At 33.6% G+C, this 26,218-nt stretch overlaps 1 protein-coding gene across 2 annotated transcripts in view; it reads left to right on the top strand.

Moving 5' to 3' along the window:
• LOC126884780 (uncharacterized) overlaps positions 1-26,218 on the top strand; it is a 196,342-nt gene that overhangs the window by 158,099 nt on the left and 12,025 nt on the right. For both annotated transcript variants that reach the window (XM_050651007.1, XM_050651006.1), the window contains exons 4-5: positions 5,651-5,802; positions 22,326-22,470. In XM_050651007.1, the coding sequence (XP_050506964.1) occupies positions 5,651-5,802; positions 22,326-22,470 (297 nt within the window). The remainder of the gene's footprint in view (positions 1-5,650; positions 5,803-22,325; positions 22,471-26,218) is intronic.

Here is a 26,218-nt window from a genome sequence, read left to right as displayed (position 1 = left end):
TCGGCTTAAGAGAACTTTTGAAGTAAGATGCATGGGACATAGAAGGGAAAAATTCAGATGCAGTTATCAAGAAAATCACCAAATGGAGACCAGTATCAGGCAGACCCCGAGGAAGACCCAAAACCATGGGATAACCAGATAGTTGAGGACCCTGGAAGATTGTAGTTCAAAAATGGGTAACCATGAGCAAAGACAGGAACGAATGAACAAATATTGTAGAAGATGCCAAGTCACAGAACCAATTGCAAACGAAAATGTTAATGCTGCAATTCTCCGCTACAAATGAATTGGAAAAGCCAAAAGAGGGCGGTAATCACTCTGCTAGGAGTGTAGATGGCATTATGACGATGATAACACCATAGACATATAATACCTAGACTGCGCGCAGCAATCTAAGAGTACCCTTTGATGTCTTCTTAGTTGTCTTTATTATTATTATTACTGGCGCACTTTTTGATTGCGCACTATCACACAAAGCTCTGCTTTCCACTTTATCACGCACTACACCAACACGTTGCTTGCACACTAGTCGCGCAATGCTCCGCTATTAGCTTTGTCGCACACTACACCAACTCGTGAGGTTTGGTCCTCTTCAGTCTTCTTTTCTGGTTTGAGTTGTCCAGGAGCTGGATGGCCTCAATATTTTCGTGGAGAAGAAGTCTTTTTTCATGACTTTCTGCGTGTTTTCGGATTTCTTTGTCGACGGGCTCCATTCGTAGATCCTTGTGGATATCGTCATTACGGATGTACCAGGGTGCGTTAACTATGCCCCTTAATACTTTGTTTTGAAAAGTTTGTATTATTTTCAAGTTTGTCTTTTTTGTACATCCCCACAGTTGGATACCATACGTCCATACTGGTTTTATAACTTGTTTGTAGATTAGGATCTTGTTATACGTTGACAACCCTGAGTATCTTCCCAGTAGCCAGTACAATTTTTTATATTTAATATTTAATTCTTCCTTCTTTTTCTTTACATGGGCTTTCCAGCGAAGCTTCGTGTCTAGGGTTAAGCCCAGGTATTTGGCTGTGTTGGCATACGGAATGTCTTGTCCATTAATTTTTATTGGTGCGTACAGAATTTTTTTATTAGTGAAATCAACATGTACTGATTTGCTTTCATTCAATGTAATCTTCCACGTCTTAGTCCATTTTTGGAATTTGCTTATCGCATTTTGTAGTTTATTGGCTGTTTCTACGTTATCTTTACCTACTGCTAATATGGCGGTGTCGTCGGCAAAGGTAGCTAAACAGTAGTTATCGAATTCTGGTAGATCACATGTATAAAGGAGATATAGGACCGGGCCCAATACGCTACCCTGGGGGACTCCGGCTTTTATTTCTTTAAGTTCAGAATAAGCATCATCTTGCTTGATTCTGAAATATCTATCAGTTAAGTACGATTTAATTATGTCTGTGTATGATTTTGGAAGAATAGTCTCTAATTTATGAAATAGTCCTTCATGTCAAACATCTAAGAATAAAGCTGAACAAACTTTTCTTTCCTCTAGTGCATTTTCTATAATATCGGTGACTCTGTGGAGTTGGTCTATAGTTGAGTGTTTTTGCCTAAAACCAAACTGGTGATTTGGAATTAATTTTTTGTTTACTATAATTGGTTGCAATCTTCTGAGGAGAAGTTTTTCAAATAATTTAGACATTGTGGGTAGCAGTGATATTGGTCTATAGGAAGAGGTTATATGTGGTGGTTTGCCTGGTTTTGGTATCATTACTATTTCCGCCACTTTCCACAATGAAGGAATATATTTTAATCTGATCGCAGCATTAATTAAATAGGTCAACTTGACAATTGCTTTTCTTGGGAGCTGTTTTAATATTTGTCCTGTTATTAAATCAAAGCCAGGAGCTTTTCTCGGGTTTAAATTATACTTGATTTCTTTTATTACTTCTTCTACAGTTACTGGCATTATGTCTTATTATTTTATCAGACTGTCTGTGATAAAAAATAAAAAAACTTACGGTTAAAAAATCAATAGATATATTTTTTTGAAAAAAAAAAAGGAGAAATCCAATTGGAAGCATAATAATGTAAGTTAGCGGTGTTTTTAGTCATTGGCCTTATTCATTCTTCTTTATTTATGTATTATTAATAGATCCTAGAAGTTTGAGTGGCTTAAAATCATTAGTTTTTAAAAAACCTAGAGTTAAAAGAGCAGAACGAATTTTTGTAGTTTGGTAAAAAATGCCGTTTTCTTCAGAATAGAAAGATTAGCGTCAGAGATACGAAAAAATGTTTAAATATGAAATTGTAGGTTATTTAATTCCCAAGAACTTAGGTTTGAAAAAATTTTTTCTACGGCAAAAATTGAGTGAATCCTAAATGAGTACAATTGATAAAACATTGATTTTTTCGATATAAAACTAGCACTTTTGATAGCGAATAAATCGAAAACTATTTATCAAAAAAATGTATAAAACATTTTTTGCTTAGAATGAACGTTTTTATCAACTTTTGCGGCCAAAATATAATAAAAAATTTCCACCACCGAGATGGGGTGGCAACCACCCCCATGGTAAAAGTGCCTTTCGGCATCATATAGATTTTGATCCTTGGACTATCCACTACTTATTCTCATAGTGCGACAGAGGAAAATGTTTGTATTTAGGGTATGCATCTCTTTCTAATCGGCGGGGTTTATCCAATGACGTTGGGTTTATCGACCACGTGACTTTCCCACTACTGCCGATTTGATAAACCCCGCCGATTAGAAAGAGATGCCTACCCTAAAAACAAACATTTTTCTCTGTCACACTGGTCGCACAGATTGCAGCCTAATAGGACAGTCTAGGTATTATTATGACAGCACCGTAGGCAAATACATCAAACGTCAATTTTTTACTGTTTGATAAAACATAACTTCAACATACATATTTTCTTTTAAAAAAATACTAGATTTGTTGTAAAAGGTATATTTTAAAATACCCTAACCTAACAACCTAACTAACCTACAACTAGGTTACATTGACAGTTCTTAACGTCATTCTGGGTTGCTCTTGAATTCAGTTGTCAGTTGGCCATTGAAATCCAATATGTGAGGTTTTCTCCAAAAAAAAATTCCAACCATGTGGGAAGAGTCCTGTGTTGCCGTGGGTAACATCCAGGCATATCTAGAACATCATTTAAATTTTATATAAACATGTAACATAACATAATCGTTTACATTTAAAGGGTTTTTACCCAACACATTTTGGTGGCTCAAGCATGCTATTTTTGTAAGTATGGCCACTTGTTTTTTAAAACCTCTGTCAATTTTTTAACTTTTTCTCAATTAATTAGGTTATACTTAATTTTAGGTCTTTTAGAACACTGATGATGGATTTCTTAATCCGAAAACGTTTTGTCTTATTGTGGCCCTTATTTAGGGTATTTTAAAATATACCTTTTACAACAAATCTAGTATTTTTGTGATTTATGGTATACAGCCAGCTACAGGAAGTTTATTTTCCTCGTGGATTTTATACTTTCTTTTCTTTTGAAAACGATTTCCGAAGTGGAAATGGAACGTCAAATTTTTTTAGGTATAAATGTAATTGTCATTGCAATCAACTGTGCCTATTCCCATATAAACATAATATAATAACGCTTCGTTTATTATGTTGGTAACCTTGAAAGGCAACAGTGAAAATATGTGGAATGGGACTTGCCTCACGTATTTGTGTTTGCGTAATAAAAAACAAATGAATTATGTACTATTGATCTTGAAAATATCATTAACAAAAAGAATTAATTGAATGTGTAGCGAAAAACTGAGTAATGTAGTCTACTTTATGTTTTATTGTTGTTTTTTATTACGATTTAATTTACTAGATTTACTAGAAGATTTATTCATTTATTTTGTATAAAATAAGGAATTATATTTGAAGTAGCGTTAACTCAAGGTTATCAGTCTTATTTTGTACTGATTTTGATTTGACAGCAGAATAATTTAAGCAAATAATCAGTATGGTTTCAAAATATAGCCCGGAACATTAAGCAATATACTTATGCAGGGTTTCCAGAAACTCTACCGACAAACAAAGACAGGATACTCTACCTTAGATAATTTTGAGACAATTTAACCAAATTCACCTAGTCCGAAAATGGGAGCTAGAGCTCTTTGAAAATGGCGTCTTGTAATTAGTTTTTCTTAAATACCTCCAGAACGCTTCTAGTTAGAAAAACGAAAATTGGTAAACATATTAATTTTTCTTCCAGAGATAAATCGATTCCATCTATTGTGAATTTCTAGTACCAGTCATAGGCGTCCGTTTTTTTTTTGCATTTTTGATACGAGATTATTAAATTGTGAGGTATTCTAGTACTAAAAGTTACTCTTGCTTTAAGTCGATAGAGCACACCGTTTTGTAGAAAAATCGATTTGAAAATTTTTCGTTTTTTGAATTTGAAAAAAAAAATTGAAAAACATTAAAAAAAACAGTGTATTTTACCAACTTAAAGCGAGAGTAACTTTTAGTACTAGAATACCTCATAATTTAATAATTTAGTGTCAAAAATTCTTTAAAAAATTATGCGATAAAATAACCGTTGACCTACCCAAAACGGACGCATATGACCGTGGTACTAGGAATGGTACTAGCAATTCAGAATTAATGAAATCGATTCATCTTTGGAATATAAATAAACGTACCAGTTTTCGTTTTTTTAAATAGTTTTTTCTGAAATTTTTTTTTAATATTCAAAACACGAAAAATTTTCGAATCGATTTTTCTAGAAAACGGTGTATTCTATCGACTTAAAGTAAGAGTACCTTTTAGTACTGTAATATTTTACATTTTAATAATCCAGACTCAAAAATGCTTAAAAATTAAAAACAAAAAAGTTATGCGATAATATAACTGTTACCCTACCCAAGACGGACGCCTATGACCGGTACTAGAAATTTGCAATGGACGGAATCGATTTATCTCTCGAAGATAAATATGTGTACCAATTTTCGTTTTTGTAAATTCTGGATTAGAATTCTAAATTCTAAAAATTTCTGGAGATGTTAATTTAAGAAAAACTAATTATCAGAAGCCATCTTCAAATAACTCTAGCTCCTTTAGGAAGCATTTTCGGACTAGGTGAATTTGGTTAAATTGTCTTAAAATTATCTGAGGAATCTCCTGTCTTCGTTTGTCGGTAGAGTTTCTGGACACCCTGTATTTATCATCCATGTCTTGAGGTGAAGAGAATTTGAAACTTAACAAAAATATGTACTGTTTTACCGTTAGGAACAACCTAATAGCTATTATTATTATTATTATTATTATTAATATACCGGCTTTTATATCGTTTTCTGCCTTCCTGTTCCCAGTTACCAGCTTCGCCGGTCGTTCCATTCGCCAGGGTGAAGGTTGCTTTCCGACATTGCCTTCTGAGTGCCGCCTAGCCATGATTGTTTCGGCCTTCCTGTCTTCCTTCTTTCCCTTGGCGTCCATTTTAGAATTTGTTTTGGCAGCCTGTCGTCGTCCAAATAGCTTTATCTTCATAAATAACAGCTTTAAAAGCATTTATATAGTTGCAAATTCTTATTTAAGTGCAGATATCCACTTTGATTACACCTTACTAGTGCCAATTTTTTTAAGTTTATTTTTTATAATTACAGTTCAAAATCTCATTCATTAACTAGACACCGTCATTTTTCAGATGCTACTTTCCTGCCCAATAACAAAACAGTGGAAACGCCCCAAGAAAAGAACAAATCATCAAAATGGAACCAATGGTCTCCTCTCTCGGTGCTAAACGTAAAATCCGAAAAGTCGGAGAAGAAAAGAACTCTTGACGATTCAGCTTTGGGGGTAAGTACTTTTTACAACTTCCGAGTTCATGTTATACAATATAATCTGTATATTCCTATAATCTGTTCATCTTGTGATCAGCGACCTCAAAACCCCCCAATTAACGAGTTTGTACTGATTTTGTATCAAATTTCCATAAAACTCCAGACGAGGAATACCTATCATAGCCACCAGGTGTCTCGGAGACGATGGTGGTCATGATATTCATATTAAGCGACCCCAAAAACTCTGAAGTAGTAATATTGTACTCATTTCCGTCAATTAATTCCTAAATACTTTATCATTTTTCATCACTTTGAAATTGATTTTGGAAAATGCATTTTCCTTGTTCAATAATTTTACTTGATACAAAAAATAAAAACCTTATATTGTAAAAGGTATATTTAAAATCGCTAAAAAGGGCTGTATCACAACAAAACGTTTTCGGAATCAATATTCCATCATCAGTGTTATCACCTAAAATAAGTATAACTCTATAGGGTCAATCCAAGCCAAGTGGTCCAAAGGTGGTTGCTTGACTATTTTTAATATTTTTTTATTTTTTACCTTCAGTCGATAGAGAGTACAAAGTTGCATTCATTTTATTTTTAAAAAATTTAGTTTGCCGATGACGGCCATTTTTGTTAAAGCGTATCGATCATTTTCACGGAAAACAGGGCTTCGCTCTTTAGCCAATATTTTTACTGAGGTTTGTCATAGAACAATAAATCAAAAACCAAACTTTTTAGAAAACTATGCTCTAATCATCATTATTTAATTTCAGACTACCCTTAAGGCCTTAAATAAACCTCAAAGTTTAAAAAGGTAAACTGATAAACTTGAGCCTTGAGACTTGAGTAAATTTTTTCAAAAAAAATTTCAAAAATGTAATTTTTTGAAAAATCTCAAAGTTTGACCCCTTATATCTCTGATGGGCACGAATGAAAAAATTTGAAATTTGGCTGAATGTTAGCCCCTAGCAAGTAGAATAAGGAGTAAAAATTTGGATTTGCAGACTTACGTCATATAGGAGTTACAGGCCTGAAAGAATGGTCAAAAATCAAAATGGTCAAAATTCGGGACAGGGTAATTAAAATTCAAATAAACTATCTAATGAAATAAAAATTAATCTATTTTCACCAGATTTCACAATGAATACAAATTTATACAGGGTGGGCCAAAGAAAAGAGTCCACCTCAATATTTGGCAATAGTTACCTATTACCTATTACATATTAAGGAAATGCCGAAACAGGTCCATTTTTATTTTTATTATATTGCAACTTTTTGGGATATATTTCATACTACGTGACGTCATTCATCAGAGCATGATGACGTAACCGATGATTTTTTTTAATGGGAATAAGTGTCTTGTGGTATTTCATTTGAAAGCGTGTTCAATTCTCTATTCGCCAATTAATTGCGCCAATTAAATGAATTGGCGCAAAAAGAAGAATGTATGTAATTTATTTAACTAAAAATACATTGTACTGCTGTCAGAAAATAGAAAAAATGTTTATTTCACAAATAAACATTTCTTTATTTTTTTTCTATTTTATGACAGCAATAAAATGTATTTTGAGTTAAATAAATTACATACATTCCTTTTTGTGTCAATTAATTTAATTCATAAATTATTTTTGGCCACCCTGTATAAATAATTATATTATTGTTTATACTACTGAACAGAGAGTTGAACACTCTTTCAAATGAGATAACATACGACCCCTATTCCCATTAAAAAAATCATCGATTACGTCATCACGCCCCAGATGGATGACGTCACTGACGATGACACGTCATGGAGACCTATGAAATATATATAAAAAAATTGTAATTTAAAAATAAAAATCGACCTGTTTCGGCATTCCCTTACCCTTAAAATCTAATAACTGCCAAATATCAAGGTGAACTCTTTTCTTTGGCCCACCCTGTATAAATTTGTATTCATTGTGAAATCTGGTGAAAATAGAATAATTTTTATTTCATTAGACAGTTTATTTGAATTTTAATTACCCTGCCCGCAAACGCATTGACCATTTTGATTTTTGAAAATTTTTTCAGGCCTGTAACTCCTATATGACGTAATTCTGCAACTCCAAATTTTTACTCCTTATTCTACTTGCTAGGAGCTAACATTCAGCCAAATTTCAAATTTTTTCATCCGTGCCCATCAGAGATATAAGGGGTCAAACTTTGAGATTTTTCAAAAAATTACATTTTTGAGATTTTTTTGAAAAAATTTACTCAAGTCTCAAAGCTCAAACTTTTTTTATTTAAAGTATGTACCTATGTCTTTTCCAGAAAAAAATTACAAACCATTATCGACTTGCCTTATGCTGTTAAAAAAATGCTGAAAATGGAATTTTATCAGTTTACCTTTTCAAACTTTGAGGTTCATTTAAGGCCTTAAGGGTAATTTGAAATTAAATAATGCTATACACCGTTTTTTTAGAGCATACTTTTCTAAAAAGTTTGGTTTTTGATTTATTGTTCTAGGACAAACCTCAGTGAAGATATTGGCTAAAGAGCGAAGCTATGTTTTCTGTGAAAATTATCGACACGCTTTAACAAAAATGGCCGTCATCGGCAAACTAAATGTTTTAAAAATAAAATAAATGGAATGCTGTGGTCTCTATAGACTGAAGTTTAAAAGGTAGAAAAATAAGAAATATTAAAAATAGTCAAGCAATCAACTTAATTTATATTGGACCACTTGGCATGGATTGACCCTATAAGTAAAACAAACGTGAGGTTAAATTTTGACAAAGGTAAAAACGTGAATAGATAGTTATATTTACAGGTTTACATGTTTTAGCCAACAAAATGTACGGGTAAAAACCCTTAAATTGATTTGAAACAGTTGGGGTTACATTATATTATCCGATTTTAAAGGATGTTAAAAATATTTCCAGATTAACCCCTGGCATCACATGACACATTGATACGTTTAAGTAACCTGTACTGTTTAAGTACTTGATACGTTTAAGTACTGATACGTTTATGTTACCACTTTATTAAAAAAATTGATGATTTTTGTCACGGTAATATCGAAAACCATTTTCGAACAACAAATTTTTAATAGAAAAAATAGTTCTTGGTCAAGATTTTGAACAAACTTTAAAATATAAGTCCATAACTTGCGCGATCTAGTTACGGATGAAACAGACCATCGTCAAGTAATAATCGAAAACTGGAATTATAGTGATTACTGATCGACTCTCACGAGATCTTTCAGAACGCGTTATTTACTTCTTGATGCATCATTTTCCCCATTCGATTAGACAGAAGAAACATCAATATTCATGTCATGCATATAAATAATCAAGGTGTGGCGTTCGATCTAACAAAAACTTGTGTGTGAAGTGATGACACAGCGATCTGGAGATAAAACTAGACGAAGTAACAGAAACACATATCTGATCCGTATCTACAAAGTCGTATTCGTTTTTTGGTCGCTTGATTATTGTAGGTAATTAGAACCGAAACATGTACTTATTATTTGTAGTCCGGTGGTATTATAAAAAAATTATAGCTTTCAATTTGTAACTGAAAAGAATCCGAAGAAAAAGTTTACATGTAGGAGAGTGCGGGGCAATAGAAACATACTGAAACTTGTCAAAAGTACAAAGATAAGGTGAAGAATTTTTAAATTTTTTCTTTCTATTATATACAAGATCTGTCATATGGAATCTGGGAGGGGTAAAATTTCGGTTGTAAAACTAGAAAATCAATGGTTCCACAAAGAAATAAAAATAAACCAAACTATCAGTCTCCTTCTGTATCTTTTCTCCATCGTAAGGATGTTGTCCTTAATAACTTAACAACCTATGTCCTCACTAAAGTGAAATACCTACAAGATGGCACCATGCCCTTACCAACCTATTACACAAATAGTCCAGGGCGCATCTGTTTTGAGATGGACGTTGAGAGGTGACTCATATTTTTTTGCAGAAATTTCTTGGAATTAACTCCTATAATAATAATTGGGTTATCCTCCCACTCAAAAATGTTCGGAACATTGTTTAAATAATCAAAATGTCAAAAAATAAAGAAAAAATTCGATTATTTTCTTCGTTTTTTGATTATAACTTTCAAAGTGTTCACTTTCAAGAAAAGTTTTAAAAATTGTCACCCTTGTTGCAAAATAGCAATAATTGTGAAAAAACTATAAAAAACAAGTATTTGCATTTTACGTTTTTCAACCATTTATGCTACACTTAGGGCCTTCATATTTTACCCAGAAAAACTATATAATATAGTAAAACAATACTGTAAATTTCATTAATATCGGTGCAATAGATTTTGCAAAATAAATTTTGCAATCAAGCTTTCGCAAAAATAATTCATTTTTTCAAAATGTTGCAGGACTGAAAATAAAGCAGATAGCAAGTTGAAATTTTTTTACGTATAGAAGAATACCGTAACTTTCATTTGCCATTTTTAAAATTAAAATCCATTAACTACCACGGCGTCAGGAATTTTTTTAAATAAACATTAATTTTTGGTGCTACGCGCAGGACAGCGGTATTCGATTCACACAAGTTGATTTCCACCAAAATTTCTTCCAATCTTTATCTAATATATTATTTTCTTACACTATATTTTGTTGTATTTTAATATTTTAATTCCACAAAAATCAAACTAATTTGATTATTGTTTGTGAAATATTGTTTAAACAGTTGCATATGTTTAAAAATAATAAACTTTTATTCTCTAACTTAAAATATATGAACAAAGAAAGTTTTTGCCAAAAAAAGTGTTATTTTAAAGGACATAGCATGTGTTTTTATTTTGCAATAAACACATTTATTTATTTATATCGAAATGTAATAAAAATTAAAATGTATCAATCATCATCAAAGGTCATTGGAATGCCCAATCAGAGCAAACAATCCGCTGTCCTGCGCGTAGCACAAAAAAATGTGTATTTAAAAAAATTCCTGACGCCGTACTGGTTAACCGATTTTAATTTTGCAAATTGCAAATGAAAGGTACGGTATTCTTCTATATGTAAAAAAAATTAAACTTGCTGTCTGCTTTATATTCCGTCCTGCAAGATTTTGAAAAAATTAATTTTTTTTGCGAAAGCTGGATTGCAAAATTTATTTTGCAAAATCTACTCAACCGATCTTAATGACATTCACAGTATTGTTTTCTTATATCATAAAGTTTTTCTTGTTAAAATATGAAGGTCCTAAGTATAGCATAAATGGTTGAAAAACGTGAAATGCGAATACTTATTTTTTTATCGTTTTTTCGCAATTATGGCTATTTTGCAACAAGGGTGACAATTTTTAAAATTTTTAACGAATTCTATATTGTAGGAAATTTAATTGCGCAACTTTTATGTCAGTACATCTTTTCTGAGAAATGAATACTTTCAAAGTTATAATCAAAAAACGAAGAAAAAAATCGAAATTTTCCTTCATTTTTTGACATTTTGATTATTTAAACAATGTTCCGGACCTTTTTGGCTGGGAGGATAACTCAAATAATATTATATGAGTTATTTTTAAGCAATTTCTGCAACAAAATATGAGTCACCTCCCGACGTCCAAATGTACTAATATTTTTACAGATGCTCCCTGGTCTAAAAATAAGCGATCCAACAGACCTCGGGAATTACCGACTCAAAAGCCTATTAAACCACCTCTACAAGTTATTCACAAGAATAATAACAAATCGACTGGAAACAAAATTAAATTTTTACCAACCTAGAGAACAGGCAGGCTTTAGGAAAAACTTTGGCACTAACGACCAGATCCACTGCATCAAAGGGATTATAGAAAAATCCATCGAATACAGCCGATCATTGGTCCTGGCTTTCGTAGACTTTCGCAAAGCATTTGTTACGATAGAAATTAAAAGCATAATGAGAGCGTTGGAGGAAAGTCGTATAGATTATCGATATTCCAAACTCATAGCGAACATATACAATGATGCAACCATGACTGTCCGACTACACAAATATACCAAATGTATACAAATCAAAAGAGGAATTAGACAGGAACACACGTTATCTCCCAAACTCTTTACGACAGTACTGGACCATGCTTTCAATCAATTGGAGTGGGACGACAAATCAATTCGCAGACGACATAGTTCTTATAACAGACAACTTAAAAGAGATTAGAACTATGCTTATTGAGTTAGATGCCGCCTGTGAGAAAGTTGGCTTAAACATAAATTTTGGAAAGACACAACACATGACGAACCTGGTACCAAGCGAAAATCCAAAAGTCGACTTCAACGAAATAGCATTGGTCCATAAATATAAATACTGAGGGCATGAAATCTAAATTTTCAGGGACAATCAGACTGCCGAACTGCAAAGAAGAATTACCTTAGCATGGCCGAATATTATGAAACTCTATCAGACATCTTCAAGAGCAACATGACAAATTATCTGAAATAGAAGACGTTCGACCAATGTGTGCTTCCAGTCATGACTTACAGCGTCGAAATACTATCGTTTAACCCAGACCACAGCAACCAAACTTAGACTGGCCCACACTTCTTTTCTCTGTATTCTTGTCTGGGTCGTTGTTAGAGAAGAGTATTTTGCAACATTTTTTCTACGCCGCTGTGATACCTTCTGAGTTTATTATAAGTATTATGGCATTTCCACTATTATCTTTGATAATAATCTGTTTCTGTGGTTTAAATTCTCTCGCTAGATATCTGACTTGTGAGAAAAGTTCTCTAGATTCTTAGCACTCAGCATGTTCCTCTAGTTGTGCACATTTATGTTTTTAATATAATTATTTTTGTACCGTCTGCACAAGTGTTTTATAGTTGTATTTATGGTGCTTATCTCTATTTCTTTTTGTATTTAATTATTTTATCTTGCACCGTCCTCCCCTATCACCTTCTGTACGTTACTAAACCGAGCGCAAGAAAGTAGATTTTGATCAAAGATCTTGTACATTTCATATGTGTCATTAGACATTGGATCTATAACAAAACGCTTACAGATCTCATTCAAACTCTGTCAATTCAAAATTAAACTGATTGTTAAAAAATATTGACTGTAAATAATTATGAAAAAGAAAGTATGTCAGCGTTAATTTTGATATACAAAATAATAATATGGAGTTCTTTTTAAAATGAGACAGTGGAAGAAGTGAAATGGAATGGGACTACACGCTGCACTATGCAGATGATCAAAGTGTAATTGCACAGGACAAGGAAGGTCTTGCATATATGCCAAGAAAACTAATAGAGGAAGATAGAAAATGGGGTCTGGAGGTATATACCAAAAAAACACAATTCCTATCTATGCGTAGGAAGGGAAGGGCCGGAGAACCTGACCCTGGAGTAAGAGACAATTGCAAGCTGCAATGAATATGTATATCTGGTAATAACACTAACGAGTACAGGACGAAACGAAGAAACTATTACCCTGAATTAGGTACTGTGGCAAAACAGAATTAGAACAGAAAATAAAAAACGAATTTACAATATAATATTAAAATCAGTATTCACCTATAGAGCTGAAGTCTGGCAATTAACCAAGTACAACGCTAAATTACTAGCCCCTGAGATGGATTTTTGGTGCAGGTTAGCAAGAGGATCTAGACTAGAACAGATAAGATTCGATGAGATTAGGCAAAAATGGGAATATACAGGGTGTCCCAGACTAATTTAGCCACGCTGTGTCTCTTAAACGAATAAAGGTTTTCGAATGGTACAAAAAGTGGTCTATTCTACTTATAATACACTTTAATACGGCGTAGAAAAAAATCATCCCCTAAATATCATCCCTTAGTTACAATTTGTAACTAAGGGATGAATATCCATTATGGATCCTAACTTTAATTTTTTTAATAGCACCCTGTATATTTTTTTATAGTTTTGGATGTCGTCTTCTATTGTCTATTCAACACATTTTTTTAAAATAAAATCGGTTCGTAAATAACCAAGAAAATATCAGTTTAGTTTTGTTAATTATATTATGTGTCCCAGACTAATTTATCCAGGCTATATTTTTTAAACGAATAGAGATTTTCGAATGGGACAAAAACTGATCCATTACATTTGTAATACACTTTAATATGGCTTAGAAAAAAAACTATCCCCTAAATATTCATCCCTTAGTTACAACCCCTAACTTTATTTCTTTTAAATAGCACCCTGTAAGTTAGGGATGAATATTTAGGGTTGAATTTTTTTACGCCATATGAAAGTGTATTACAAAATGGAATAGATCAGTTTTTGTCCCATTCGAAAATCTCTATTCGTTTAATAAATATAGCCTGGATAAATTAGTCTGGGACACACAATTAACAAAAATAAACTGATAGCTTCTTGGTTATTTACGAACCGATTTTATTTTCAAAAAATGTATCAAAAAAATGTTTCAAAAAAAGAAAACTACATCCAAAACTATAAAAAAATATACAGGGTGCTATTAAAAAAATTAAAGGTAGGGGTTGTAACTAAGCGATGAATATTTAGGGGATGATTTTTTTTCTACGCTATATTAAAGTGTATTACAAGTAGAATATATCACTTTTTGTCCCATTCGAAAATCTATATTCGTTTAAGAGATATAGCGTAGCTAAATTAGTCTGGGACACCCTGTATAGTACAATCATAGATGGCATCGAAAGACAACAGCTAGTATAGTACCGGCACGAGAAACGAATGGAGTAAAGAAGAGTCCCCAAAAAAGTGTTAGAGTAGACCCCCATAGCAAAGTATAAAGAGGGACAGTAGTAGAACTATTCTCCGAAAAATTGGAAGTAAAATCTTTCAACGCGCATGGCGACCGCGCAAGGTTCCCAGTCGCTAGACCACCACTCTTGCATTGCTAGTCACGTAGAAACGTACGGATTTTAACAGGGAAAACCCGCATCCACCACTGGTGAATTACCAATTGCGTACTGCCGGTATTACTTCTTGAGATCAAAGTGCCGACATAGAAGAGGTTTTACTGTCCCTCTTTATACTGTGCCCATAGTAAAATGAAAATCAGGGTGACCTACAACCACATGGATGAAGAGCAGCTTAGCATTAGTCTTATCTTCAAAGCGGTCCTAACCAACACAGGCCAAATCAACAAGGCGATCAAATTCCGTGAGAAAAGTCAACTGTTGAACGAAACAAAATATGTTAAACGTTTTTTTAAACTATATTATTTGTTTGGGTTCCGCAATAACCTTGGAACCAGAGAAGCACTATTTAGTATTCAGGTTATGGTACAGAGATGCAAATATGTATGACACCCGGTTTATATGTGTTTTATTGACTTTGAAAAAGCCTTTGATCGAGTAAAGTATACTGAAATGATTGCCATTCTTCAGCAGGTGGGTATTGATGATAAAGATCTACGCATGATTAAAAATATTTACTGGCATAAACCTACAAATATCAAGATTGGCCGGGACACTTATGAATAACTTCAAATACGAAGAGGAGTAAGGCAGGGCTGCATTTTGTCCCCACTAATATTTAACATCTATTCTGAGTTCGTTTACAATAAAGCAGTGGATAATTTTCAATGTGGTATCAAAACGAATGGCGTCAATATTAATAATTTAAGGTACGCGGATGATACGGTGTTAATTGCAAGCATTTACGAAGAACTTCAACATCTGATTAATAGGATTACCACAACATGTGATGAATATGGACTCAAGCTAAACACTAAACACCGCCAAAGACAAAGGTGATGCGAGGTGAGAGAACTAACAGTATCACCTACCTTGGTTGTAATCTAAATGAGAACTGCGACATGAGCAAAGAAATTAGAATACGTATCGAGAAGGCCAGAGCTGCATTCTTTTAGATGAAGAAACTGTTATGTAGAAACAATATTACTTTGAGTCTGAAAATTAGATTAGTGAGATGTTATGTGTTCTCTACTCTTTTGTATGGTGTCGAAAGTTGGACTTTAACGGATACACTTCTCAAGAAACTGGAAGCCTTTGAAATCTGGGTGTTTCGGAGAATCTTACGAATAAGTTGGGTGATAGAGTTAGAGTTCGTAACAAAGTTTTTTTGCATCGAATTGCCCTGTTATGTGACATCCAGAGATATATGCAAGGTAGACGGAAGAAGAGGGTCAGATCGAAGAAGATCGTCATGGCTTAGAAACCCGAGAGAATGGTTTAACAGATCCTCTGCATCCCTTTTCTGAGCTGCCGTCGACAAAATTACTATAGCCAATTTGATAGCTAACGCTCGATAATCGAGCACGACACATGAAGAAGAGTGTTATTTGTAATTCATTTTATGTACCGCGTAAACTGTAACTCGTGCCAATGATCAATGCCGTAATGACCATGGATGTCACATGCATGTTAATTTAAATAAAAAAATTGACATTTAAATATACATCTTTCTATTAGTAGGATATCGTGGTCTACACGCTTTTAAACATCATTGCGTGACAATCTCACATTAAACAAAATTATATTAGTTGATTTGCTAGCACGATTTTCCATCTCGGCCAGAAACTTTAGAAGTACATCATCAATTTGATTTAGGTTATATGGTATATTACTTCTCTTCTTTACTTTTTTCTTCCAACATGTTAGAAGTAACCGAGTGCAAGTCTAATTTGGCAATGTCAATATGGTTTTATTTTTTATTTCCTTCGCCAAGTTAGGAATTTTGTTAAATGCTTCCCGGCAATCCACACAGAACAATATCCATGATCTACTTTTTAGTAGAACTGCTGAAATTCACTTCATTTATCAGTAAAATGAAATAGGTACATATTCATATATCTATCGCAATCTTCGTTACGTATGTCGTTTGTCTACAGAATATGTAGAGTAAGTCAACATTTCTACCCTCAGATAAAGACATTGAGAGCCACGATCAAAATAATCAGCCGAGAGATCTGTTTAGAAAAATAGACTAGATAACAAGGTACTTTAAAGCCAGAACTTGGGCCGTTGAAGACCACACTGGAATCCTAAGATTATATGGCCGGGATCTATATAAGGGAGCGTTCAAGTATTACGTAATGCGATTTTTGAAGATTTTTAACCCCCCCCCCCCGTACGTAACGCACTCTTATGGGAGTTTAACTATTGCGTAACGCAATTGTTGAAGATTTTTGACCCCCCAACCTGCGTTACGTAATACTTGAACGGTCCCTAAAGATGATCAATGCCATTAACTTGTTCACCAAACCCTTGAAGAAATGTAAGAAGAACCTAATATAATCGAGAATAAAATAATACTAATAATACGAATAGACACTAAATAGAAAAAAAAAAGAATGGAATAACCATATAACCAGAATGGGGGAGACACGTGTGGTCAAAATAACAAGAGATAAATCACCAATCGGTAGAAGAAGTATCGAAAGATGGAGTGAAAACCTTTCATAGAGGTATCAATCCGCCAATGAACAAGCAGAATTGCTTATAAAGAGGAAGAAGAAGAAGAAGAAGAAAAAGATTCAAAAAGATTTTATTACCTTTGTCGAGGTAACGATGTTGGGGTTTTTTAGTTAACGATTTTTGAGTTTTTGGTATCACTCGGAAGTCAAAACAACGAAATTTCTTGCAAAAAAGGTTAAAATCAACATATTTATTATTGTTAAACAAAAAATAAGCATTAAACAAAACAAAACAGTTTATTTGTATTTTATTTAAAGATTAAACTAATTTTTACTTACTACTTTCCAAAAATTTTTATTAAAACAATACCAAAAATAAAAAAAAATAGAGAACACCCGGATTCGAACCGGGAACAACTCGATCTGCAGTAGAACACTCTACCACTGAGCTATACTCATTTTGTTTATACGGACTACAAGATTTCTCATAGTGACAAATAGACCAAGTGAAGTACAAAAATACTTTAAATATTACTTTAGACCTGGATCCCGCGTAAGAAAAAAAAGTTGATTAATAGCAAGCTGAAAATTTGTTAATAGCTTAACGGTGTCTAGTCGGACAACCATTGATGCACGGGAACACTGAAACAGGGGAAGTTTTAACGGTGGAGCATGATAAACGTGTCGTCCTGACAAGTTTATGATGGTGAAAAATAGCAAGTTGTTTTTAAGTTTATTCAATAGCCAACGTTATATAATATATGAAAAAATGTTTGTCCGACAAAAAGGTTGGGCATTTTAACGAGTCCGACACGTAGAACATGTCACATCACAGGAACTATGTTGGTGATGAATAGCAGTCTGATTTTTGCATGAGAATTTAATGAAAGGTTAAAAAAGCAATTGGAAGTTCTGTCGGACAAAATGAATGGGAAATTTTCCTAGTCGGACATTCTAAACATGTAAGATATAGATAAAAATGTTGGTGATAAATAGCAAGCTAATTTTGATTTGTTTACGTACAAATTATATTTTGTAACGCAAAAAGTTATATGCCGGACAAAAAGTTTGGGCAAATCGAAGGAAATAAATAAAAAACATTTTTTCAGAATGACTTAGTCACATATTGATAAAGCTATTTTAGTAGTATATTATTATTTATATTCACATATTTGCATGTGCATATATATACATGCACGCTCCAAAAACAGTGAGGTAAGTATCAATGCATGTATATATTGCAAAACAATTATTTTTTTGGGTGGAGTTTGTTCTAGATATTCTCAAAATGACAATAAAAAATGTCAAAGAACATGTGAAAGCAGTCTCTTAGGGTTTTCTAATTAGGCGCATCAGAAAGTACGGAAAATTTCCTACAAAAAACGTTGTATACATTTTTTTCCATACTCAAATCTTAACCCTGTAAACGACATTGAAAAATGTGAAGAGTCTAAAACTTCGGTGCTTATAAGAATAGACGTAAATATGACACATTATGCTTAGAAGTATGTATTAGAAGGCTGCATTTGTCAGTGTGACACTTTGTGCTATACAACGTAGTATTTGAAAGTACATGGTCTCTGAGTTTCTGTTTGCCACTTGTGTTGGAAATTAAAATTTATATTAACTATGGAGTGTTTTTGTGTCTATTTTTGAGTGTCGACAGTTTAAATTTTAAGTCGCCAAATCAAAAGTGAAACCATTTAACGGAACATTTTTGAGTAATTTTCGAACATTTTACAAAGTTAATAAAATACTTGGTCATCAATTCAATGAGGTTCAGTTGCCAGATAATTGTGAAAGTTCTATTGAATATCATTCTTCGTGCTATAATGCTTTGCTTGATTGAAAAAGGGTACCTAAATAAATTATTACTAAAATTGTATAACGTAATTTTTCTCAACTTTCTACAAATGAAATAATAATGTAATTAATATGTCACATGGCAAGAAATAATTTGCTGCCAAAATAAATCGATTAGTTTAAATTTGAAGTTACGATTGCAATTTATTATGAATTATTGTCAAAAGTGACAGTTTTTCTTAAATGGAAATGTATTCATAGACATAAGGGTAGACAGGGAATACAGTGCAAAAAGTCGATAGGTGGTCTATCTATCTCTTTTAACCAAGCGATCCCGCGCATGTGTCAGACAAAGATAGCTAGACCACTCAATCCATAATATAATTTGCCTGATCTACTATAAATGTATTACAGTGAGGTATCTAAATGATGTTAACATAAATCGAAAGATATCGATTGTAATTGATTGCAGGTACTTTTGACATAGAATAATCACCCCTTATTGAAATTTCAAAAATTATTTTTTTAAATTGTCCGACTACAAAATCTACCCCTTATTTTTTTTCCGACAACAGCCATTCTTGGTAAGGAATAATTTACTTAATTAATTTTCGTCTTTGTCGGAAAGCTATTTATCACCAGCATTTTTGTCTATATCTTACCTGTTTAGAATGTCCGACTACGAAAACTTCCCATTAATTTTGTCGGACAGAACTTCCAATTGCTTTATTAACCTTTCATTAAACTCTCATGCAAAAATCAGCCTGCTATTCATCACCAACATAATTCCTGTGATGTGACATGTTCTACGTGTCGGACTCGTTAAAATGCCCAACATTTTTGTCGGACAAACATTTTCGCATATATTACATAACGTTGGCTATCGAATAAACTTAAAAACAACTTGCTATTTTTAACAATCATAAACTTGTCAGGACGACATGTTTATCATGCTCCACAGTTAAAACTTTCCCTGTTCCAGTGTTCCCGTGCATCAAAGTTTGTCCGACTAGACACCGTTAAGCTATTAACAAAATTTCAGCTTGCTATTAATCAACTTTTCTTTCTTACGCGGGATCCAGGTCTACTTATTATCTTATTCCCGAGGAAGACAAATCCAGAATTTACTACAAACACTTATATATTCTTTTCACACCTTATTTGCGCTGATACATACATAACTTAAAAGATTTAGCAATTAACTCCATACTGTCTGTGTGCACATGCGCGTGTGATAATAAAAAATTCACTCTCAATCGCGCCTAAAGAAGTAAACACGTTTTTCTCAATACTGCTTTTTTCAAAGGCGGTAGACATTGTAACTCAAAAACTACTTGATCAATCCACCAGAAATTTTGTATATATTTTATTTAGACACTTCGTGAGGTAACGCTGTCGAGATATTTTTCGTTTTATGCTTATTTTTTGTTGTACATAGTAAGTTTGACCAAAATATCCAGAAAGCCATGGGTGCCAGAGACCCAAGGCAAGATTACTGACAAAAACAGAAGTTGCTTAAACTAGAAATCGGACAGTGTCGACATACTCTATATACCGATGTAATCACAAGAATATCGATATACTGGCGCTCAAAATGTTAAAAATCTGCTACTCAAGATGTTAAAACAATCTCACATTCTAATCAGAGTATTGCTGATTGCTCTTCTACTTTGTGATAGAGTATAATCTTCATCTAGACAATTTCGGTGTTCTTTTTATTCAATCTTTACCGAAATTTGCTCGAAGACCAATGATGCGAAGCTCGTCTAAAACTGCTGATGTGCTAGTAAAAATCGACTATATCTTCTTCTTCAGCCTGTTTGCATCCACTCCTGGACAAATACACCCCATAAGTGATAGCGGGTAGATATGATCCCGATAGAGGGTAGACTTACTTCAGGGAGGTAGCGTCCCTGCCCACGCGAGCTCTTGGTCTTTCCTCCACTCCCATCTTAGAGGTAACCAGGCCCCAACCTCAGTATTATCCTACCTAAATCCCAAATTCCTTCCCTATATCCCCCCACACTCGCCAACCCTGTCTTGCCAGCGTGCCGAGTTATGGCTAACTCACCCCAAATGAGTTTTAAAACGACAGAATCGAGCCATCAAGGATATACTAATATTGCAATCTCATCGTATGTGTTACTCTCACATTGATGTATGCTTAGGTGTTGTTTTTATTCACATTAAATTATTATTGCATAGGTATTCATGGAACTTAAGTCATCGCATAGTCATAAAACAGTTTCCGTTAGATACTTACGTTAAACGATCTTAAAAAATAACTATTTTCAACAAACAGTTAAGCATTTTCACATTATTGTACCATAGGTGTTGTCTATTTGATAATAATCAGTAAAAAAACTATTTGTTATTTAAGAGAAAAAGTGGTCATAAACGGCAAACTATAAAACAAAGAACCTTTTAATTTAGTTCTTAAGAGTATAGGCGCAAATATTTTACGGCTATCACTACTTTTTCTTTCATTACACGGCAAATAACGTGTAGTAAAATTATTACTGGTGTGGAGATTAGTTAACAATCACATTGTCATCATTAACTTAGAGATGGATTTTGAATGTTCTTGGATAACCGTTAGTTGTTTAATCGCTTAAATTATTAATTCAGTTAATTAATATGATTATTTTTTCACTATGTATTCAGTGATTACAATAATTTATATATTATAAAACAAAAACTAATACTCGAGAAAAGAGAAAAAGTTATCTTTTTAAAAATATATTGTTACTATGGAACGCCTAGATAAATTTTGAGAACATCTTTAACAACAAAATACTTGGATTACAGAATATATCCTAGTGTATTCTCTGCTTGAATCTTCCATAACTAATAAACAATAAATAACTTTTTTTTTTAATTTCATGTCTTAAATCAATTATTTGTCAAATATACTATCAATATTATTTAATAAACAACTCAAAATATTCCTGAAGCCGTGTTAAATATTTAGTAGCCTTGTCTGTCACCACATTCTGTTCGACTGAGTGCATTGTATGACAATGATAGCGAATGTTCGATTTGGAAAATATCACCACGGACGGTTCATTTTTTCGAAACTTGAAAAATCTCTTAAATATTTTTGAAAAATTTAAACGCAAAATGAAAGACTACATTATCACCGAAGGCTGAAAGTCCCTTAGAATAAACAAAAAGTTTCTTTTGAATGAGATATTTAAAATTAAAAATCATAATACCGTAACTTATTAAAATAAACATTATAGATGTTTTCAGGCACTTTCTACCCTCGGTAATAACGTAATCTTTCATTTTGCGTTTAAATTTTTAAAAAATACTTATTAGTTTTCTCAGTATTAAAAAAAATGAATTCATTTAAATAGCATTGGAGTCGAAATTTTGCGCCTATGCTCTCAATAGAAAAAATACATTTTTTTAACGTTTTAACGTAATACATATTTTTTTAGGAAAAGGAGGTAAAAGTCATATCATTACGAAGTGAAGACTTCACTGGCTTGGGATTCAACATTTGCGGTAATATGCGAGAAGGAATCTACATCAAGGATGTGTTACATAGAGGTCCCGCCTACGATTCCGGTAAACTCAATTCAGGTATGATCAAAACAAATATATATTGACTTGATTTTAATAGCCTTGTAGTTAAGACACTAAAAAAGGTGTATGTATGTACCCTCGTAATATAACGATTTGTATCTCTATACAATAAGTTATGTAATATCAGTATTACGATTGGTCTCAAGCTTGCCGCGTAGACTTATCTAAACCACTTCCAACACAATTATTGGTATGTAGTTGTGACGAATGATTTAATGATTTAGCATCTGTGACACTTCTGTGTCCCGTATTATTCATCATCCAGCCTCAAAAGTCCACTGCTGAACATAGGCCTCCTCCCCTCGTTTCCAACCCCATCTATTCTGCGCCGCCCTCATCCAGTTTTTATTTACCTTTCTTAAGTCGTCAGTCCATCTTGTAGGCGGTCGACCGACGCTTCTCTTGTCTTCTCTTGGCCTCCATTCCAATAACCTCTTCGTCCATCGCCCATCTGTCATTCTGGCTACGTGTCCTGCCCATCTCCACTTCAACCTGGCTATCCTCTCGATGACGTCAGTCACCTTTGTTCTTCTCCTGATTTCTTCGTTTCTGATTTTGTCTCGCAGAGTTATTCCTAACATTGACCGCTCCATTCTTCTCTGCGTGACTCTTAGTTTGGTAGCCGAGGCTTTAGTTAAGGTAAGTGTTTCTGATCCGTACGTCAAGACTGGGAGGACGCACTGATCGAATACCTTTCTCTTTAGACAAGTGGGTAACTCACTTTTAAAAGTTTCTCTCAGTTTTCCAAATGCTGCCCACCCAAGACCGATTCTTCTCTTCAGCTCATGAGTCTGGTTATCCCTGCCAATCGTAATTTCATGTCCCAGGTATTTATATCTATCTACGAGTTCTATTTCCTTCCCACCAATACTGATGTTCTGGTTGGGTACCAAATTTGTCATTATTTTTGTTTTTGAGATGTTTATATTTAAACCTACATTTTCTGTAGCTACAACGAGTTCTTGTACCATCTCTCTTGCCATACCTAGATCCTCAGCTACTATGACTATATCATCGGCGAAACGTAAGTTGTTTAGGTATTCTCCATCTATTTTTATTCCCTTTGTCATCCAATCCAAACTCTTGAAAGCATGTTCTAAGACCGTATTAAAAAGTTTAGGTGACATTGGGTCTCCTTGTCTAACCCCCCGTTCTCTTTTTATGCAATTACTGTTAGTATGTAATTTGACAGTGGTTGTTGCCTGTAAGTATATTTTGTGTAATAATTTTGTATACCTATAATCTAGCCTGCATTCTTTAAGCGCCTGTAATATTTTGCTAAGTTCAACTGTTTCAAAGGCTTTATGAAAATCGATAAAAAAAGCCCGATTGTGTGCCCGTATTATTAGTCAAAAGTTATTACTCAAACATCTGAATTGCTTGGATACCATTTATTCTCACTCTTCTGATCATTTTTTCAGCATATAGGTAATGCATGATGAAGGGCCATAATCATTACCATGGTGCTGCATCCCTTGAAAGACCTCGTCTTTCTCAAGCTTTCTGCGAATACCGACCGATCTTCTCAGCATCCTGTGTTACCCTGTCCATCTACCTTTGCTTTTGTCTACCTCGGCTTCTCATTCCGACCGGTTGCTCGATTGGTGGCTTTCGATATTCCGGGGCGCGGGCTACATGCCCTGCCGACTGCAGACGGTTTCGCTTGATGCTTGTGGATAATCTGCACTTCAAAGTTATATCTACGCCCCCATATTCCGTTCTCACAGACTGGTCCGAATATCTTGCATAGTATCTTTCTTTCAAAAATCGATAGGGAGGATTCATCTGTGGGAACAGTACTATCCAGAGACATGTTAACAATAGACCAGGCTAGGGATATGCCACTCAATGCATCGGGGTGTAACCAATATCAAGTACAGTGGTCTAGCTATTTTTGTCTGTCGTGCGAGTGTGAGCGTATCTACCAAGAGGTGGGAGTAATGGAACGACACAGACACAGAGGCAGCGGCCATCATATGCTAGAGAGAGAAAGCTAAGCGCCGGTAAAGAGAGATAGATAGACCACCAACCCGAACTGCTCCGCGTTACGCTATTTTTCGGACCTGGCCTAATCTATGTGTTATTATATTTATGGTACTATCAGTGTTCTATACAGTTTTATACGAGTATTTTGAGACACACGTTTGTTAGATAAATACTTTGATAAACCATGATTATACTTGTTTGTAATTATGATTCGTCTTTTCATTTCCCCTGATGTATTATTATTGGGGTTAACCGATGTCCCTAGATATATGACATGACAGATATACGATATATGACATTGACAATTAGATCTGCATCAAGATTCCAGCTCTTGTGCTTGTGATCTTTTAATCTACCTCGTATAATATTACAGAACCCTATATTTTCATGTTGTTCTGAAGCTATTTTCTTGTGGCATTTTTACAATTTTAACTATTTAATGGGAAATAAGCCACAATATTATTAAAAAATGATTTTTATTAACGTTTCGACGCCCAAATCGGGTGCCGTTGTCAAAATACAAAATACTACGTAGTATTTTGTATTTAACGCCCAAATCGGGTGCCGTTGTCAAAATACAAAATATTACGTAGTATTTTGTATTTTGACAACGGCACCCGATTTGGGCGTCGAAACGTTAATAAAAATTATTTTTTAATAATATTGTGGCGTATTTCCTATATTTTCAGAAAGAGGCCATCGAGGAGAATCCAAAAATGTAAAAATATATAGGGTGTTCCATTTAAAAAAACATAAGTTTGTGTCACCCTGTCAAGACAGGTGACCCTGTATATCTGAAAATATTTTTAAATTATGGTCCTATCCGTTCCCCAACTTTTATGTGAATAACTCTTTTTCATATCTCTTACGACAAACAAGTAATTGAACTTTGTCACACTAATGCCCCACCCTGTATAAAAGAAATACTTCCTTAACTATTTATAATGGGAAATAAGCCACAATATTATTAAAAAATTATTTTTATTAACGTTTCGACGCCCAAATCGGGTGCCGTTGTCAAAATACAAAATACTATTAACATAAACAAAAATGTTGTTGCTTAGTAAAAAACATTCTTCTAATAATTTATTTAATTTGACTTATTTATATCGGCAATTCAGATACATAATATGATACATTTTAAAGTAGAAGACTTTAAAATGATATTGTCAATATTTATGAGTTGCGTTCCTGGGACGACTTTACTGAAAGATAGTTCATTCGATTACATGAAATCAACACCAACTCAAGAATATCCGTCACAAAAAAAATCATAGCATGTGATCTGTCTTTAAAAAGACAACCACATGCAACGGTGACATTAAAATTCTCGCGTTAGAGATCTCATAGTAAATCACGAGGGAAAACCAGGAAAAACCTCGTGATACTATCCCGACATCGTAAGTATTTGGTCTTACATTTAATTTACTCTCAAAATTAATACCAAATTCTGACTTTACTATAATTTTGTTTATATTATAAATAATATCAATAATACATGGATATATAAGTAATATTAAAATATAAAATATATACTAACTCGACTATTGACTTACTAATTGTGGTATTTTCTTTCTACTGACTTCCTCTTTCAGTATGGGTATCCACATCCTACTGCATTCCACCGAGGAATTTGCGACACAATTGGTTTCGTTTAGCATAATTAGAGCGGCTTCTTTGATTTTTCTCTTTTTACTATCTGTTTCTTTCAGGACTATACTTGAATCTCTCCACTGAACTCTATGTTCATTATCCCATG

This window comes from Diabrotica virgifera, chromosome 5 (assembly GCF_917563875.1).
Source record: "Diabrotica virgifera virgifera chromosome 5, PGI_DIABVI_V3a".
Taxonomy (NCBI): domain Eukaryota; kingdom Metazoa; phylum Arthropoda; class Insecta; order Coleoptera; family Chrysomelidae; genus Diabrotica; species Diabrotica virgifera.
The sequence above is the reverse complement of the archived record's forward strand: the minus strand, read 5'-3'. Positions and strand labels throughout refer to the sequence as shown.